The 19,760-nt window shown below is 46.8% G+C and overlaps 1 protein-coding gene across 2 annotated transcripts in view; it reads left to right on the top strand.

Annotated features, from left to right (window-relative positions):
• LOC134100577 (mediator of RNA polymerase II transcription subunit 13-like) overlaps positions 1–18,886 on the top strand; it is a 107,805-nt gene extending 88,919 nt beyond the window's left edge. For both annotated transcript variants that reach the window (XM_062553838.1, XM_062553837.1), the window contains exons 16-31: positions 967–1,172; positions 2,051–3,096; positions 4,792–4,971; positions 5,421–5,644; positions 6,311–6,512; positions 7,661–7,955; positions 8,564–8,816; positions 10,113–10,301; positions 11,054–11,280; positions 11,961–12,103; positions 12,457–12,615; positions 12,843–13,007; positions 13,922–14,085; positions 15,316–15,480; positions 16,156–16,268; positions 16,809–18,886. In XM_062553838.1, coding sequence (XP_062409822.1) covers positions 967–1,172; positions 2,051–3,096; positions 4,792–4,971; positions 5,421–5,644; positions 6,311–6,512; positions 7,661–7,955; positions 8,564–8,816; positions 10,113–10,301; positions 11,054–11,280; positions 11,961–12,103; positions 12,457–12,615; positions 12,843–13,007; positions 13,922–14,085; positions 15,316–15,480; positions 16,156–16,268; positions 16,809–16,941 — 3,864 coding nt within the window. In that variant the 3' untranslated portion in view covers positions 16,942–18,886. The remainder of the gene's footprint in view (positions 1–966; positions 1,173–2,050; positions 3,097–4,791; positions 4,972–5,420; positions 5,645–6,310; positions 6,513–7,660; positions 7,956–8,563; positions 8,817–10,112; positions 10,302–11,053; positions 11,281–11,960; positions 12,104–12,456; positions 12,616–12,842; positions 13,008–13,921; positions 14,086–15,315; positions 15,481–16,155; positions 16,269–16,808) is intronic.
• The last annotated feature ends 874 nt before the right edge of the window (positions 18,887–19,760 follow it).

Below are 19,760 nucleotides of genomic sequence, written 5' to 3'. Positions count from 1 at the left end.
ATGCAAAAATCAGAAAAGTGCAATGTGATGTACAAAATATAGACAGGTGGTGCATAGACAAGACAGGATATTTACAGTAGTGCAGTGTAGACAGTAGCATACAGTTGGTTTACAGAAGGTGGTTTACGGTCATATAAATTAAATCTAAATATGTGCAGTGTTTTAGCAGTGGCCTTATAAGAGCAGACAATAATATGGCTATGTAGTATGAACAACATGTACAGATATGCACTTAACGGCAGGACTTTTACTTTCTGAGAACAAGATGTCCACCTCTGGCAGTGGACGTAGTGGTGGCATTGAGTAGTTTGATGACACATTACATGATGTCATTTTTATGTGGATGGGCCCACATGATGAGCTACTAAAGTAAATGTATTTATATAGTACATACAGTATAACATAAGAGAAGTTGACCCAAAAGTGCTTTAGTATTTAGAGTACTGACCTTATGCCCAGGTGACCTTTGTGCTAAGTCCACTTGGTTTACAGATGGCATAGCTATTTGAACAGCATTTCAGCAGTGGCCTAGCCACTTATTTTGCACTTTTGCAAACAATTACAATGCAATCAACAGAAATGTCCAGACTGCTTGATATTTACACCATATAGAGTTGTTGATTATCTAGGATCATGACCCTTTTATTTAACCCGTTTATGATTAACTGGGTACCGTCTTAATGCCAAATGCTATTGAATATTGATGCTAAGGGGTCAATCCAAGCTTCTTCCACTGTGTTGCTTTAAGCGCTGTTTCTGTAGAAGTTTATAACTCAATCCTCTCAGTGAGCGCTCCAGCTAAGTACAGATCATTGCCCAGCTCCTTTGGTGCTCCCACAGACACAGGCCTGGCCCTGGTGTCTCTCGGCAGTACTCCCGTTTGCATTGAGGTCTTCCCACTCCAACCCCACCTAACCCCACCCCCCACCCCCCACTCCACCCCTGTGCTCCCCCCCCTCTCTGCAGGACTTCTCGTTTGTCTACCGCGTCCCTCCCGTCCAGCCGCAGATGGGCTGCTCCATGTTCGCGCCGCTGCGGACGCTGCCCAGCCAGTGCCTGCCGCCCCTCAAGATCCCCGACAGCTGCTACTACCGGCCCTCCTGGACCCTCATGCCCAAGATGGAGCCCTACAGCCTCCCCTCCCAGGCCCCCTTCATCAGGGACGGCTACGTGTAAGTAGCTCCAGAAAGTAGTCCCGCCAAACTAAAGCCTCCCTCAGATTAAGCCCTGCTGTTGTCAGGAGTATTATAGAAGCACAGGAGAAGAATGGGGCTGAAGACTTGGGCTTTTCCTGTCAGTCCTTTGGTCTGCGCTGGGGGCTTTAAGGGTCTCAGCTTAGGGTAGGACTCTGTGTGGAGTGTTGTTAGTGCTGATTGTTTGCACTGGCGATGCCAGACTGTGTAGTACAATTTCTTGAAACTTTCTCTTCCTGTGGTCCTCACTTCGTCCCCTAGAAGTAGAATTCTAAAGAGATAATGTAGATAGAATTATAAGGTTCTGTCTGACATTTTTTGTCAAAATTGAGTTACTGACATATTCTTATTCTGTGACACTTTAAGAAGGTGAGGTGGTTCTTGTAGTTGAATGCATTTTTGGACATTATATCTAAAGAGGTCTGTTCCACTTATCCGTATAACTCTCTGATATTCTAAGACTTTGAAGCTCAATATCTCAGAATTGCTCACCATGTAGATAAAACGGTATAATTCTAAGGGGACGACACTAGCTACCCTCAGCTCACCCGTTTAGAGATAGTATTGATGTCACCAAAGTCTGATGATATGCAGTAGCTTTGTGAGGGGGTCAATTAAAGCCATGCAAGTGTTGTTAAGTTTATTATGATGGCAAAGTAACATATTAATAATATGCAATTGAGGGGAAAATACATCTGTCACGGATCATAACACATAGATTTTTTTTTTGCCTGTTTAAGTGGCTCGTTCATTGCACTCAATGACCTTGTGCATATTATATTGTAAAATATAAAATATATATATATATTACGTTTTATATTACTGACTGACCTTTACTGTGTCCTGCTCTGCTGCAGCAACGTGCCCAGTGTGAACAACATGCTGGAGCAGGACTACGGGCAGATGAGCGTGGTGAGCGTGGCGTCCGTGGGCACGGCCGGCGGCGGAGTCCAGCCCTCGCCCTCCCCGGCGACGCCGCGCTTCTCCGTGCCCACGCCGCGCACCCCGAGGACCCCGCGCGGCGGCCCGGGCAACGCCAGCGGCCAGGGCTCGGTCAAGCAGGAGGGCGGGGTGCCCACGGGCGGCGGCACGGAGCTCAGCTCGCCCGCCTCCACGCCGGCCTCGTCCAGCCTGCCGCTGAGCTCCGTGGAGCAGGGCGGGATGGCGGGCGGCCGCGGGTCGTTCCTGGCGCTGCCCGAGGCCCACAGCCTCTACGCCGTGCTGCTGCTGTCCGACTCGGTGCTGGACGTCTTCAAGGACCGCAACTTCGACAGCTGCTGCATCTGCGCGTGCAACATGAACGTCAAGGGCGCCGACGTGGGCGTCTACATCCCCGACTCCACGCGCGAGGACCAGTACCGGTGCATGTGCGGCTTCAGCGCCATCGCCAACCGACGGCTGGCGCACGGCTCGGGCCTCTTCCTCGAGGACGAGCTGGACATCTTCGGCCGCGGCTCGGAGGTGGGCCGCGCCGCCGAGCGCCGACTGGCGCTGTGCCGCCGCGAGCTGCCCGTCGTCGAACCGCCGCCGCCGCCCGCCAACGCGTCCAAAAACACGTCCAAGCGGCTGACGCAGGCGGGCGACTCCTCCTCCTCGTCGTCTTCGTCCTCGTCGTCGTTCGCGCTGGCGGCGGTGATGGTGCAGCTGCAGGCGCAGTGCTCGCAGCCGCTGGCGTCGCTCTCCTCGCTGCACCTGTCGCCCGCCTGCTCCTGCCACGGCCGGCGCGGGGCGCTGCTGCAGAGCTGGGCGGCCGACCGCCTGTGGGCCGACGGCAGCGACGCCTGCGTGGAGTGCTACAACGCGCTGGTCCAGGGCCAGCAGTACGTGGACAACCCCGCCGGGGGTAAGGTGGACCAGGCCATCGTCCGGAGCAGCGCGCTGCACTCCTGGCCACACACGTCAGGTGAGCGCAGTCCTTCACCCTAGAAAAGAATAATATAATTAATAACAATAATTATTTATACAGTGCCTTTCTCAAACGCAAGATCACTTCACATAGTGGAAAGAAAATACAGGACAAACAAAGAAAACACAACAAAAAACAACAAGCAAACAAATCACGCAAGCGACCATGGAAAGTTAGTCAAATTCAGCGACTTGTAGCTATTACATGTGGAATATCCATCATGATGTGAAACATTGCACAACAAATTAAATTAAATTAATTTCACATTTTGAGGTAACAAGGGGCCGGCGAGGAGTGAATTGCCGCTGTGTACATATATACTCAGAACTCACCTGGGAAGTTGGCGAAGGCCGACTAGACCATAGTCAGGAACAGAACCTTACATTCCTGGCCAAGCCTTCTAAAGGAGACCCTGGCCTGTCCATATCAATGTAAAGAGCCAAATCTCAGCAGTTGCACAAGCATAACATCGATAATGCAGTCTAGTACTAGTGTCTGGATTTCTGTAGTCTCATACTGTGCTGTTTTCTGCATTGTGAAAAGACTGAGTCCATGTTTACAACTCCTCTCAGCATCTTACTCTGCTTTTGGGAGATGTTTTGTGTAATGGATAGAGAGTTATTCATGCGAGTGAAGCTTGTTTGTATTGTGGGGAGCGTATGTGTCTATTGCAGCTTTCTCCTTTTCAATGGACAGTTTTTAAAAACCTCGGCAACTCCTCCATTCCCCTGCAGGAAAGGTTTTTTTCTTGTAAAAAAAAAAAGAAGAAAAGCTTTTTCTTTTCTTGAATAGCTCCGTAAAAAAAGGAGAGCAGACTCTGCTCTGCTGGCAGGCAGCGACACCCCACTTTCTTTTAAACCAGTCTGTTTAGTGCCGTCTGCAGTTAACACAGATCTCACGGGACTTAATGTCCTACTCCCTGATCTGAAACGCCGGCTGACAGTTTTATTAGCCACTAATAGTGTGACTGGGAGTCTGCTTCTTCACGCCCACACAGATTTTTGTCACCGGGGCGGAGAGAGCAAGTCGAATCTGGGCCGGGTGTCAGATTGCGTCTGATATTGTTTGATGGGGACGGCGTCTGATTTGTCAAGGAGTCTGTGAAAGACTTGAAAGGTGGCAGCGTGCGGCTTTTTTTTGGTGTGTGTTGTTTTAGTGTAGCAGCACGGATTTGGAATGACGACAGAGTTTTGTCTTTGCTGTCAACGTAACTCGCATCCATTCTGAATGAAGAAGAGGTCAGGTTGGGACATGATGGAAACAAAATGACATATTCACATGATACATTCATTATTCATGAAACAACATACAGTATGAAAGATTTGTGGCTGCCTTTAAAATTCACTGGATCTTTCATCTTTTTATCCGTACATTCTGTAGTGTTTGATCACATTTTGTTTACATTAAAATTGGATGGCTCTATAATGTCTGACGAATTAAATAACACTGTTGTACAAATGTCCTCAATGATACGGTGGTGTATTCTAATGTGTCATAAGGGTAGGAGCAGGCTTCATTCAAGAGTTATACGATTTTTTGCTGACCAAATTGTACGCTACAATTGAAAAACAGGAAAAAGGCACTATGCATAAATGATCACCATTTATTCCACAGACGCGTTTCGGCGTTCTGCCTTCCTCGGTGTGTAGTGTGCTAATATTCGAATGTGTGTATTCCCGTCTGTGTGTGTAGTGTTGGACATCAGCACGCTGTCCTCCCAGGACGTGGTGAGGATGCTGCTGTCCCTGCAGCCCTTCCTGCAGGACGCCATCCAGAAGAAGCGCACGGGCCGGACCTGGGAGAACATCCAGCACGTGCAGGGCCCGCTCACGTGGCAGCAGTTCCACAAGATGGCAGGCCGGGGGTCCTACGGTGAGCGGCTAGGGTCAAACTTCGTCACGCCACGCCACTATCGTTTCAGATGGGTCTTGTTGGACTTAACATTTAATGCAACTCTACATCCACAGACAGAATACAGTATCTTCGTGTTTTATTATTTAGAATAGTTGATTATGTAAGTGGTGCGTATAGGCTTGATTTACATCAGTAGTTTTACGAAATCAAATACATTTTGAAACTCTGGTCTATGCATCACAGCATCAAGTACTCTGGTGGTACACTGGTGGAATACCAACTATTCTCAATCACGTTATATCTGATTTGTTCCATAGCTTGACTGCTTGTTTGACTGTTACATGTTTCTCATGCAAATATATCTTCTGTCTCTCTGTCTGTCTGTCTACCTGCCTGTCTGTCTCTCTGCATGTCTGCCTGTCTGTCTGTCTCTCTGCATGTCTGTCTGACTGTCTGTCCGTTCACAGGTTCGGAGGAGTCCCCCGAGCCGCTGCCCATCCCCACGCTGATGCTCGGTAACGATAAGGACTTCCTGGCGCTGTCGCCGCTGGCGTTGCCCTTCTGGGAGAAGCTGCAGTTGGAGCCGTACGGCGGCCACAGGGACGTGGCCTTTCTAGTGCTCTGCCCCAACAGCGCCGCCCTGCTGGCTGGAGCCCGCACCTTCTTCCAGGAGCTCAGTGCCGTCTACGAGGTAAGAGATGTGCCTGAGGCGCCGTTGAGTGGGGCAGAGAGGGAGAATATTATGCCAGAGTTTTTCATGTATTTTTGTCGTTTCATTGAAGTCGGTGTTCAATGGATATCAGTGGAGAGAGTTCTTTACCCACATACTGAGAGAGTCCACAGAGCAAACACAGGCTTTAAAAGCCTTGCTTAAGGGCAACATAGCAGGGAGTTAGACTTCCATTTTCACAGATGCCAGCAGTCCTCTCCTCATGCCCACAAGCAAGTTAGCCCTCAATGCCCATGTTTGACTTAGGCAGGTATCACACTAGCCAGCGGCAAGCGGCAGGTTTCCTATTGTTCGCTATGGTTCGGCATTGGAATGGTTGCAGCACTAGCCTAGCGCTAGCATTGAAGAAGCTGAACACTGAACTTGGCTCAACTTTCAAAGCGAAACGTGAATCGTATTCAATTGCCAGGGAAGCTACACCGGGCGCACGGTATCGGTTTACGGTACGGTATCAGGTATCAGTCAGTATCAGTCGGGTGTTGCTTCTCGTTTTTGCACAAAGGCGTCAAATAGCATAGCATAAGCATAGCATTATTGCCATTGATTGTAACGGAAGCTAATTGTTGCAGCAGACGTAACGCAAATGAAACGCTTCCATTCCAACACCTCTCTCTTCCCTCTCTGCAGACGTGTCGACTGGGGAAACATCGACCCCTGGCCAAGGTGTCCCGTGACGGACTGGTGCACGTGGGGGACACTCCGGAGGGCGAGCGGACGGAGGAGGACGAGCTGGTGGAGCAGTGGTTCACTGGGCCTTGGAGCGGCCAGCACCAGGTGGACAACATGCGCAAGCTCAAGCTCTACGCACACGCCTGCCGGAAGCAACTGGGTAAGAGAGGCACGGCCAGCCACTAGGGGGCACTGTGGAGGCTGGAGATCGTGGAAGACACTGAGCTGAGCATGCACTGCTGTATCTGTGATTCAGAAGTGACCCTCACTTATTGCAGTTGAATACACTATGTCATCAGTATACATTAAAAGGATACAAGCATGCATGTGTATGCACTTTAGCCAGATACAGTATGCAATGCAGGCCTATAGCCATCTGCTATTGCAACATGTATATAAACATATTTCCTCAGAAGAAAAGGTTATGGGGTTCAGTGGGGTGTCCTACGAAACTCGATTAGTGGCTTAGCGAGGTATGTTGCGCTCAAAACCAGGGTATGCTGTCATACGAAAGTGGATTTGTTTTAGCGTCGCTGTATCACCATGGTGTCTTATGCTCGCAACCAAACCTGCTCGGGAGCGGGTTATGTGCTTAGTTATAGCTCAAATCGTGAAATATCACCGCCCTCTGACCAATTCTAACCAATCCATTATCTTGAAAAACGAAGTTATCTCACGTGTGCTAATCTGTCATACTTTGAAGAAGTCCAGCCCCGCCTCTGCAAACATTTAGAATCTCGAAGGCGCTTTTAACTATGTTGTGCGTGCAAATATGTCACTACTATGGACATGCATGCCATACAATATCTGATGACCATCGACTTTTTGATGTTATAGGTTAGACACTAAAAAAGACCACCCTAGATTTCGCTACCGCTCATAAATGCGGAAGTAATCGTTTTTAAACCTAGGCTGTCTTGTGCGTCTCCACGTTTCCCGATTGGTCAAAATCACCCCAACCACGAGAACGCGCACAGATCTGAGCTGAAAGCCTAGTTTGACAAATTTATCACATACCTGCTGTCGTAGGATCACTTAACTTAATACCCAAGTTGAGGCTTTGTGCAGCCTCGATATGTCTAGATAACCTAGATTTGCCTAACTTGCTTCGTAGGACACCCCACAGAACTGACAATAACATGTTTACGATTTTCTGGACAAAAAAATAAAAATAAAAAATGTATCACTTTTTTATCATATCAATGTGGTTATTTAATTATGTGAAGATAGTACTGCAAATCACAACATATCTTTGCATATATCTTCACAAAATCTCTCTCTCTCTCTCTCTCTCTCTCCATCCTCCAGCTCCCCAGCTCGCTGGTCTGTCCATAGACTCCAGCCTCCTGGTGCCTCCTAAAACCCAGCCTCCCCTTTCTCAGCCTGCCTCCAGCAGCAATCAGGCTGCTCCAGGTTCCGGTGCTCCAGAGGGGGACCCAGCAGCAGCTGCCCCCAGCACAGGCGGCACGTCTCTTGGGTCGAGCTCAGGCCAGCAGGGCAGTGGTGAGCTGGGACAGGGGGGTGGCGGCGAGGGCAAGAATGTGGCGAACCCCACGTCCTCGTCCACACCGGCATCTACCCAGCCCACAGAGACATTAGAGAGGTGAGATGGGTAAACACAGCACACACACAGACACACACAGACACACACAGACACACAGACACACACACACACACACACACACACACACACACACACACACACACACACACACACACACACACACACACACACACACACACACAGACAGAGAGATACACACACACTTCTTGGAACAGTATGTGATGCCAAGTTCCCTTCCTCACTGAATAGCTGAATGTCCATATCAGGTCAATTTCAATTTACTCAGTGATAGTGAATACCTGACAGCAGTAATTTCTTTAAGAGGGATTTTTACAGCAAGTGTTTATTCATTGACTATTCCCCCTTAAAGGAAGACATGTTGTCGCTGTACTCAGCTCAACCCTGATAGTGTTTCTTTTGGAAATAAACTGGATTGTACCTCCCTCGTTTTTTTGGTCTTCTGTTTTCTTTCAGTTAGTCTATTTTATGTGCTTTACTTTCTTATATTTTTCTGTTTTGCTGATGTAAGACACATTGAATTGACATTGTGCAGGGAATGTACTGTACAATAAAAACAAACTTTGCCTTGCCTTGTAGTAGGGTGGCTTATCTTTGTCCTTTATGCTAATTTCCCATCATTCTCCTAGCATTGCGGAGCGCGAGCGCATCGGTATCCCCACGCTGGCGGACTCGGCCGACAGCCACGCCCACCCGCCGGCCATCGTGCTGTATGTGGTCGACCCCTTCCTGTGTGGAGGCGGAGCCGGGGCCGGTGGGGGCGGAGAAGGGGAGGAGCTAGACGTTGAAGGAGGAAGTGTGTGGATCCTGGCGCTGCTGAGGTGCTTCACCGAGCTGCTCCAACTGCTGCCGGAGAAGATGAGGCCTGCGCTCACGCTACAGGTCAGAATGCACACACACACACACACACACACACACACACACACACACACACACACACACACACACACACACACACACACACACACACACACATTCTTGAGTACACACATTAATCAATAATTTGTATCTTGTCACTAATATTTAATACATGCTCACTAATAGACATAGTCTCATTCATTCACGTATCGCCCTGTTACACTCACACACAAATACCCACCCACCCACCCTCTTTCTCTCTCTCTCTCTCTCTCTCTCTCTCTCTGTCTGTCACACACAAGCGCGCACACACACACACACACACACACACACACACACACACACACATAGAGTACACACACACACGGACCACTCACACAAATTGCATCGAATTACAGAAAACAGAACAGATTATCCAGCAGAAACTGTTCAACTAATTGCCCAGAGTTTTTCCAAATACGTTCCATTGTGGCCTGGTATGCCAGTCTTGCTGAGATAAAGAAAAAAAAAAAAGCCGTTCCCTCCCAGAGCTCAACCAATCAATTGTGTTATATTTATTCGACTCATTCTTTCTATTGCGTGTCATTAAGGTTTTAATGCTTCGGCAAAAGGAACTTCAGACACCCCTCCTTCCTGCTCCGCAGGCTCAAATTCGCTCTATTAGTGGCTGACTGAGTTTCAAAGAGGCTCAGGAAGGTCTTTCCTACTGGGCAAAATAAAGAGGCCTAGTTTTTTAAGCGCCGCCGTCTTCTTTTGTTGGGGGTTTTAGCCAGCTAAGTCCACTGACTTATCCCAGTGAGGGGGGGCATTTAGGCCACTAATATCCAGCCTATTCAGCCCCTTTTCTGTTTACTAAAGCATCTGAGGAATCCTCTTAGAGACGATGTGCACACACAAAATACAACACGCGGGAGCTGAGGGTACACACTCTGTGGGCCAGGAGAATAATGGCCGCTACAGCACAGAAAGTACATTACAAGTCACGGTTCAACAGATCTAATGCCCTGAGATGTGGGCACAGCCAGGTTGTTTTGCTGTTCGCTAATACATGTACAAAGCTGTTTGTCTTTTGCAAAGAGGTTTAGACCTGTTGGGATTCAGACTGTAAAATGTTAGGGGTCTGGTATCTTTATGTCTAAGTCTAGATAAGATATTAAAAAAAGAAATAGATAAATAATATATACATCTAAATACTATAATCTTGAATTGTGTGCTTGTGTGTGTGTGTGTGTGTGTGTACGTGTGCGTGTCCGTGTCCGTGTCCGTGTCCGTGTCCGTGTGTGTGTGTCCGTGTGTGTGTGTGTGTGTGTGTATCCTCAGGTGGTGCCGTGCCAGTACCTCCTGCAGCCTGCGAGTGGTGAGAACCCTCTGTACCTGCAGCAGCTGCGCTCGCTGGCCTTCTCCACGTACTCGCAGTGCAGACGCCTGCTGCCCACGCAGACCCACATCAAGTCCCTCACGGGCTTCGGACCCGCCTCCACCATCGACAGCACTCTCAACAACACACAGGTGGGGCCTCACACACACACACACGCACACGCGCACACGCACACGCACACGCACACGCACACGCACACACACACACACACACACACGCACACACACGCACACACACACACACACACACACACGCAAAAACATATTTTACAAAAACATCACAGTTCAGTGTCACCCACAACCAACCAGTGTCAGTTACTTGGATGGATATAATCTAATATGATAAAATGATATTGTTACTCTAGAAGGTGTGTATCCACTACATATATAATAAATGAACGGGGCAGGAAAAATCATGAACCGTAACTAATTATGTAAGGTAACTTGTCATTTTAATATTGTCTCAAACTAACAAATTAGTCACCCTAAGTCATTTGTATCCATTTTGATTCTGTTCCAAGTTCCAAGCTAATGAATGTCACTGGAATTTATCAGCTGTCCCAGTAGATGGAAAAACCCCAAGCTTCCTGTTGGCCATAGAGCACGCAAAAAAACACAGACATTTTACCATCTAGACAAACTGTAAATATTTTCCCAGTTAAACTCTTGACTCTCTTGTTCAGTCTTCGTTTTGTTGCTGTAAGCCGAAACGTTGGTCAATAAAAAAATCTCATCTTGAAGTTCCGAGTGTGCCACGACACTTGTTTAAATGTAACTTTTCATTTACCGCCGTGAGCACCTCACAAGGTGTGCGTTTACTCTTCACAAACAAATGCTGTAACTGCTCCACCATCTTGCCTCCTCCCTGTCCTCCTCTGTTTCAGGACCCCAATCCTCCCATGCTGGTGTTCTCTCCCCCGTTCATCTTGGGCCCCACGCGCAGCAAGCAGCCGGAACCAGGGGAGGCCTGGGCCGAGGCGGCGCCCCGCTACAACGTGCTCTTTGTGGGCTACTGCCTGTCGCACGACCAGCGCTGGATTCTGGTGTCCTGCACCGACCAGCAGGGGGAGCTGCTGGAGACCTGTATCATCAACATCGACGTGCCCAACAGGTGACAGCTGCACACACACACACACACACACACACACACACACACACACACAAGGCTGATTTGAGAAACAGCTTCACAGTGGTCCTGAGACCATTGGAGATTTATAGAGCTTGTGATAGACATCATTTTGGTGCCTCTCTCTTTTTCTTTCTTTCTCTGTCTATCTCTTTCTCTCTCTTATAGTAATGGTTGTAACCAAACAAGGCTTTTTGCTAGTACAACTGTTGTACTTCCAAAAAGCCAGCTCAGATTGCTTGCATTAGTCACCAGGGAGAACAGTGCTGTGAGAAATTGAGCACAACTGCTCTCAGGTCAGCAGTTGTCTGTGTCACATTGACCCAGCCACATAATATTTTGGTTTCATGCTGACAGAAAGGAAGAAATATGTCACACTTAATAAGAGTTAAAGATGAGATTAGATACACTCACTGTGGGAATTCAGACATTTCTTCTTCTCAGGCACTTCTTCTCGTTGTCTCTCTCTCTCTCTGTTCTTTATTTGGTTAAAAAAATTAATAACCAGACAAGAATACATCAAATGTTTTTATTGTCGCTCAAGTGTGTACCATAAACCTGTCACCACTGTTTTCAATGGAAAGCAATATTTTAGATGAACAAACACAGATAGAACATTCTCTAACCTCTACTCATTCATCTTCCCGTTGTGTCCCGTTGTGCAGGTCGCGGCGGCCAAAGTTCTCTCCACGCAAGAAAGGCCTGGAGAAGCTCTGGGAGTGGTGCATAGGAATCATCCAGATGACATCGATGCCTTGGAGGATTGTGATTGGTCGGTTGGGTCGTCTTGGCCATGGAGAGCTGAAAGGTGTGTAGTGTGAAGAATGATTAGTAATCGTATCACATCAACGTGAAGCGGAGCTTCCTCTTCTCTCTCTGTCTCTCTGTCTCTCTGTCTCTCTCTCTCTCTCTCTCTCTCTCTCTCTCACTTGACTTGGTTTGGGTGGGCAGGACACAATACTTGGGTGGGCTTAGCCCCCCCCTGGCCCCAGTTTAGAGCTGGGCCCATCAATCATTCTCTCTCTCTCTCTCTCTTTGCGTCCCTGATTCTCTCTGTTCCTTATTTTTCTGTTGATTCTGTACCCTAATTCTCTCTCTTCCTCCCTCCCTCTCCCCTCTCTTTCTCTCTCTCTCGTTCTCCCTCTCCCTCTCTCCGCTCAGACTGGAGTTCGTATCTGGGGGAGCACTCTCTGCACTCTGTGAGTCGGCAGCTGAGGGAGGCGTGCCGGATGTGTGGCATCTCGGCCAGCGACTCGCCCTCCATCCTCAGTGCCTGCCTCGTCTCCATGGAGCCCCAGGGGTCCTTTGTGGTCATGCCAGGTGAGAGAGCGAGTTGCACGCACGCACGCACGCACAGACTGGACCAATGGTACAGCAGTAATCCATTTATCCATCCCATCCGTCACATCATGTATCATGTTTATAATATTATCTGTAGGGTAGGATATGGTACAGGATGTGGCTTCATATTGTAATATATGTCTTCTCTCTTTCTCTCTCTCTTTCTCTCTCTCTGTGTGTGTGTGTGTGTGTTTACCACTCCTCAGATGCTGTGACCATGGGTTCGGTGTTTGGCCGCAGCACGGCGCTAAACCTGCAGACGTCTCAGCTGAACACCCCACAGGACGCCTCCTGCACACACATCCTGGTCTTCCCCACCTCCGCCACCATACAGGTGGCCCCCAGCTCCTACCCCACCGAGGACAACCCAGGTAGGAGGCCCAGGATCGCGCTGGCGCTAGTGTCAATTCAGTTGTTTTATGTGGAGGATTAGTATATACATGTAAGGCCAATGAATAAGGTCTTAATGAATTCAGTGTGTGCCGTTGTGATGGATTTCCTTACTTTAAGTACAAAGTTAGACGGGCATGATTGGAAAGAATGAGTTTAAATTAAATTGTATCTAAACCTTAATACCAGGCCTGTCTAAATACGCAATTTTAGTCTGAGGCAGTTTATTTGTGGCCAAGTGCTGGAGAGCTGTTGATAAATTGTAGTTTTACTTTAGCGGTTGTTTTCTAAAGCATGATTGCATTTTAAGGGTAATTGCTTTGTTCTAGAGATGAAGCCAGCTGTCTTTTTTGATGTCCATTGGAAAAAGCTTTTTATCAATTTGGAGCTGTTGTGAAATCATGAACATCTGCTTCGAAACACAATGTAATCATGTGGGATATACTCCTTGTCATGGCATGCAGTTCTCAAAGTCACCAGCAGAGTGCAGTGTCTACTCTGTTTTGCAGTGTTTCAGTAGAGGGCTCTTAGATAGGGCAGGAATGGTCCTGCTTTTAGGTTGGTGCGTGTCTGTGGTTTCTAATGTTTTTTATTATTGTTTCACTTCACTTACAGGGTCTCGCAGTTCACACACAGCACTGTGGCTCCATAACTCTTTAATTTAGTTTCGTTTGTGGGGTTTCTTTAGGCTTTTTCGCGTTTATAGGAGAGTACAGATTTGACAGGAAGTGAGTGTGTGTGTGGGGGGGGGGGGGGGGGGGGGGTAAAGCTGAAAGATGACCTCCGTCTGGACTCAACCTTGGGTCCTTGTGGCCACTTATGTGGCATGGGATGTCAACGCTGGCACTGGGGCTCTCCGTAACTCATTCCTCGTGTCTCTCGTGTGTCTCCTCAGACGACATGTTTGGTCTGCCTTTCCCCGACGAGCTGGAGAACGACATCGGCCACGACATGATGCTGATCACGGGCAACCTGCACCCGTCGCCCAACACCTCCCCCGTGCCCTCGCCAGGCTCGCCCTCGGGCATCGGAATGGGCTCCCACTTCCAGCACACACGGGTGAGCAGCCAGACATGCACACTCAAGCACACACACGGACACACACACACACACACACACACACACACACACATACAAACACACACACACGCACACACACACTCAACAAAACAGACACACACACACACACACACACACACACACACACATACATGTCTGTACACACACTCACACGCTCATACATCCAAAAACACAGACAGATGGACACACATACAGTAGACCTCAGCAAAGACGGACCAACAGAGCCCAGTGGCTGTGGTTAGTCCCTTCAGATCAGTGTCTGCCGCAAAACAGACTGTACGAGCGACTCCTTCTCCAACACATCCACTCTGCATATATTCCTCTTTATCTCCTTCAAGTTACTCTCGGCTTCTTGTAACACTAATAAATCCACACCACAGACTTGGAAATGTTTTGCGTTGTGAACACACCCTGGATTAGTCTGGACCTGTGAATGTGTTTGGGTGGAGCCCTTTAGAAGACCTTGATGAGATATTTATTATGTGTCGATGAGCTAATCTGAGGAGTCATAGCTAGCGGATAAAATATACAGAGCGCTAGTCCGTAATGTCGACATAATGAACATCGTTTCAAAACGTTATAGTTGTTGGTACTGATGAATTGCATGAAAGCCATCTGAAGTTGCTGGGAAAAGCGCTGGAATGGCCAAGGTCGCTGCAAGTATAGCTGTGGCCTTTCATGGTGAGTGGATGGAGCAGTGTGTGTGTGTGTGTGTGTGTGTGTGTGTGTGTTTGGGCTCTCAGAGGCTGGGCACTAAGAGACGTCCCCGCACACAAGGGCTGAAGTCCTCTAATGGGCGCTGAACATACAGGGGCAGGAAGAGCTCTCAAGTAGAGTTGACCATTCACACACACACACAAACACACACACATACAGTATATATAGAACAAATATACACAAAAAAGAGATACACAGACACACAACACACTGCCATACACTGATACACACACATTTTGAACAGAAAATGTATTTTTATTTAGAATTTATGACGGATGTTTTTTTATACAATTAACCATGTGTTCTCTCTCTCTCTCTCTCTCTCTCTGTGTGTGTGTGTGTGTGTGTGTGTGTGTGTGTGTCTGTGTGTCTGTGTCTGTGTCTGTGTCTGTGTCTGTGTCTGTGTCTGTGTCTGTCTGTGTGCGTGCGTGCGTGCGTGTGTGTGTGTGCGTGTGTGTCTCTGTGTGTGTGTTCACGTGTTCATGCCCACAGAGTCAGGGTGAGAGGCTGTTGTCGCGCGAGTCTCCGCCGGAGGAGCTGAAGCAGCAGCCGCTGGCTCTGGGCTACTACGTGTCCACGGCGCGTGCCGACGGCCTGCCCCACTGGTTCTGGGCCTCCTGCCCGCAAGCACAGAATCAGTGTCCACTCTTCCTCAAGGCAAGACACACACACCATCACATTTGCATTTAAAGCACAGTGCTATCATAGTAAATGGGTTCAACACATTTACAGTATATACACGACTCACACAGTGTCCACTCTTCCTCAAGGCAAGACACACGCCATCACATTTTTTTTTTTGTGTCAAATATCTTTATTGATTTTTTCCCTTAATTAACAAACAAGCACATACAAATACAAAACAAAGCAACAAGAACAAAAAGGCACATTAACAGACAACCATCAAATACAGCAGTAAGTAAATATAAAATCTGGAAATTAACATTAGTGATGAAAGTCACGATCACATTTGCATTTGAAGCACAGTGCTATCATAGTAAATGGGTTCAACACATTTACAGTATATACACGACTCACAAAAAAGAAGTCTGGGATGTTTGGCTTTCGGGTGAAATTTCAGGATGAGCCTAAAATCCACTATAACCTTTACAGGTGAACCTAATGTGATCTCTTAGAGACACTTACTGTACATTTTTAGCAATTCATGTGAAGTACATTATGTTTTGAGCAGTTGAAATGGAAAGTTCATTGTGTGCATTGGTCATATTAAAGTTAGAATGTAAGTAGGTGTTTGTGTATGTGTATATATCTATCTCTCACTCTCTGCTCTGTCCGTGTGTGTGTGTGTGTGTGTGTGTGTGGCTACTACAGGCGTCCCTGCACCACCACATCTCTGTGGCCCAGACGGACGAGCTGCTGTCCAGTAAGAGCTCTCAGAGGAGCCCCCACCCGCTCGACTCCAAGACCACCTCCGACGTGCTCAGGTACGCCAGGACGCCTCCGCTGTCTATCGCTGGGTCTCACTGCCCCACACATTATATTACACCTCATAATCACACCATCCTGCTTCATTACTGACACTCAGAGGAATCAAAAAAATTTGAACTCTAGCCACCTGCAGTAAAACAGGTGATAGTTACAGTATAGTTATGGTATTTTACTTTTGGGGCTAAGATAAAGGACAGTTGCAGAAAGAATATGTCAACTTTATCTTTATCGATTATTTTCTGTTTCCTGAACATCAATTTCTAAGTATTTAGTCAATACAGAGTTCTGGTCATAATAAGGCGTGGGTGTTGTAAGTGAGGGTGGGTGAGAATCTCAGGGCCTCTGATTGTGGTAACAATCTGAGACAGTTCTGGAGCTATGAGTCTGAGCCAGGCCCAGACCAGGTGTCAGTGCTCCATCTGTGGTCTATGATGCTCACATCTCACAAATACATTATACCAGGCCTGATATCATGCCTCATGTACCTCGTATGTCGCACATACTGTGTCTCATACGTGTCATGTTTGTCCCTGCAGGTTTGTGTTGGAGCAGTACAACGCCCTCTCCTGGCTGACCTGCAATCCTGCGACGCAGGACCGGCGCTCCTGCCTCCCCGTCCACCTGACTGTCCTGACACAGATGTACAATGCCATCTTCAACATGCTCTAGAGATGCACACTCTCACACACACACACACACACACACACACACACACTGCAGGATGCAAACAGAGACCAGACATGGACAACAAGCTGCCGTCACCCATCCATAACCCCCTGTCGTCCTCGCGGGAAGACACGGAAAAGGGGGGTCTGGATAGGTCTCTATGCCGCACCCGAACATCTCAGGGGGAGAGGGGTCGAACAGCCATACCCAGCGATGCTGGCTCAGCGTCTGAACAAAAACAGATGGCAAACGCCGTGTGGTCTTCACTGTGGTCTGGATGTGTCTGACACGTACGCATGTATGCGTGGCCATTCCTATGACCCTAACCCTGTCATCACGTCACCCTTTAAAAAGAACCACTAATATGCCAACATGTGCAAGCCAAGCCAGGAGACAAGAAGGGGAACAGGAATCCACAGGGTCTGTCTGTCTGTGCGTTTCAGTGGAGTCTTGTGCAGATGGCTGGGAGGTGTATACATGAATTGGGATAATGAGACTTAACTTTACCATATCCTCAAACTCACGCGGGAAGATGGCCGTCGCTTCCTGATGGACGATCGGCCCGACGATCGGACCTCTTGTCACTGAAGTGTCTCCCAGGAGAGGCACACACTAGTATGGAGATGTCAATCATGTTTGCTTTATTTTCCAAGTGTGTAAGTCACTGTACAGATTGTTCTTAGTGCGGGGGCATTCGTAAAAACCCTAAATCTACAAAAAATATATATACAGTATGTCGAAAGCCAATGTTTTTCACAAAAGGCAAATGTTCAATACTGGCACTTTTAATGCAACGATTTTTAGAAGTGACAAATTTATGGTTGTAGGTATGAATTCACATTGAGAGATATTTGACAAAGAAATTGTGAAAAAGCTAAATTTAAAAAAATGTTTATAGTGTTAAACTGACATTTGCAAAAATGATGACTATTTTTTAATAATGAAAGTAGGAAAAGCAAATAAAAAGAATTTTCCAAATTTAATACAATCGCCTTGTGATCAGAAATGTTGACTAAGGACAGAGTTGCTAAAATTGTTGAGATGCCATATTTATATATACATATATAGATATATATATATAAAAAGATACTATATCTAGCTGTACAAATAAACATATTATATATTATACCTCTTGAAAACGGCCACAGATTATGATGGTGGTTTACACAGAGACTTCTTAAGAGGCAAATACAGTATAAATATTTTATCAAAAAGGCAATGCATTTCAGTTGGCTCAATGCTTATTATTATTTTTGTGTTTTCATTTTATTGTTACAAATACAAAACGTTTAACCATTTTTATTTAATGAGTTAAGTTAATAACTAAACAAAGCAGGGAAGATATATTTATGAAGTATTTGTCTTCTCCTGTAAAATAAACTTGAAATAGGCAATAGATTTTAAAGAATTGTGTGTATTTGCGCATTAAAAATATTGTATATTTAACTAATATGCATTATTTTCAGAGGTGGTTCATAAAAAAATATCGAGCAATTCATCAGTTACAGCCTGTTTGGTTTATTTGTTTGTTTTGGTGTTTTGCTTCTTTTCTGCCGCCTTTGCCAATGCAATCTGGTAATTTGTACAATTCCTTGCATGTCTGTATATACACTTTTCAGCGTTCTTTTTTTATTTTATTTTAATAATTCTAAAAGCTGTATATTTCATTCCAGTTTGATTTTATTTTATTCTGTGTGATTCCTATGAAGTATTTTTTTGCTGTGCGCTTTTTTTACATATATACACACATACAAATATTATATCAGCCTCATTCAGACACAGCCAAGAGAGAGAGCATTGCCAAGAATTGTACACTTCAGAGCAGAAATGTGCAAACTTTGCAAAAATTTGTTACATCTGCCATCATTTTGAATATCAATCAGATCTAACTTGGGGTAGAGATCTGTATCTTTTACACTCTTTTTTAGTAAATTATTAAATCCTTGAAAAAATGTCACAGAGTACGTTTCTTCCTGTCCACAGGTTTTCCTACTCGTAAATTACTCAATGTTTCATAACATAGATAGCATAGATATACATGGCAGTCTTCCCCATTTGGCAGCATCATAAGAGATTAGGTGTGTGTTGATGTGTGTGTGTGCGTGCACGTCTATGCAAACTGAGGTGCTAAATTGCGACGTGAAGGTCACGCTGTTTGTGCAAGTGCTGTGCAGTAGCGGTTTTAGCTCTGTTGTCCTGCCAAAGGTGACTTATGCCTCGGTTTAAACATGGCACGATCCAAGGCTGGTAGCACTGAGTAAACAGTCTCGATGGCTCGCCCTAATCAGCGCTCAACAAAAAGCCCGATCTTCAGACAACAGCTCTAGGGCCAGCGCCTCTGAAGTGTGACCCGCTCCATGCAAAACGCCGCGTGCCACATCAAAACTCGCGTCCGAGATCCCCCTGGTGTGGAGCGGGGACGACTCCGCTGCTCTGAGGACATACCGGTATTTGCCTAAGCACACAGTTTGCTGACTGACACGGCCCTAATACTCTCGCGTTTGCATATCCTCAACTCATTGGCATAGGAAATAGCCATGGTACGATGCCAAGGCCTTTCTGCTGGATGGAGTGACTCTCTCTCTCTCACGCTTTCTCTTTTTTTCTATCACCCTCTCTCTCACTGTCTGTCTATCTATGCAATTAGATCAGTATTCGGGGATGCCTGGCCTAGTTTAGCTCCAAATCACTGTTCAGAGGCTCTGTACGCATAAATGCATGAAGTCACGCACACACACACACACACACACACACACACACACACTAACACATTCACAACACACACTCACTCAACATCCATTTACTGCTACAGACACAAACCT

This window comes from Sardina pilchardus, chromosome 14, assembly GCF_963854185.1.
Source record: "Sardina pilchardus chromosome 14, fSarPil1.1, whole genome shotgun sequence".
Classification (NCBI taxonomy): Eukaryota; Metazoa; Chordata; class Actinopteri; order Clupeiformes; family Clupeidae; genus Sardina; species Sardina pilchardus.
Note: the sequence above shows the minus strand (reverse complement) of the source record. Positions and strands in the feature narration are given on the sequence as shown.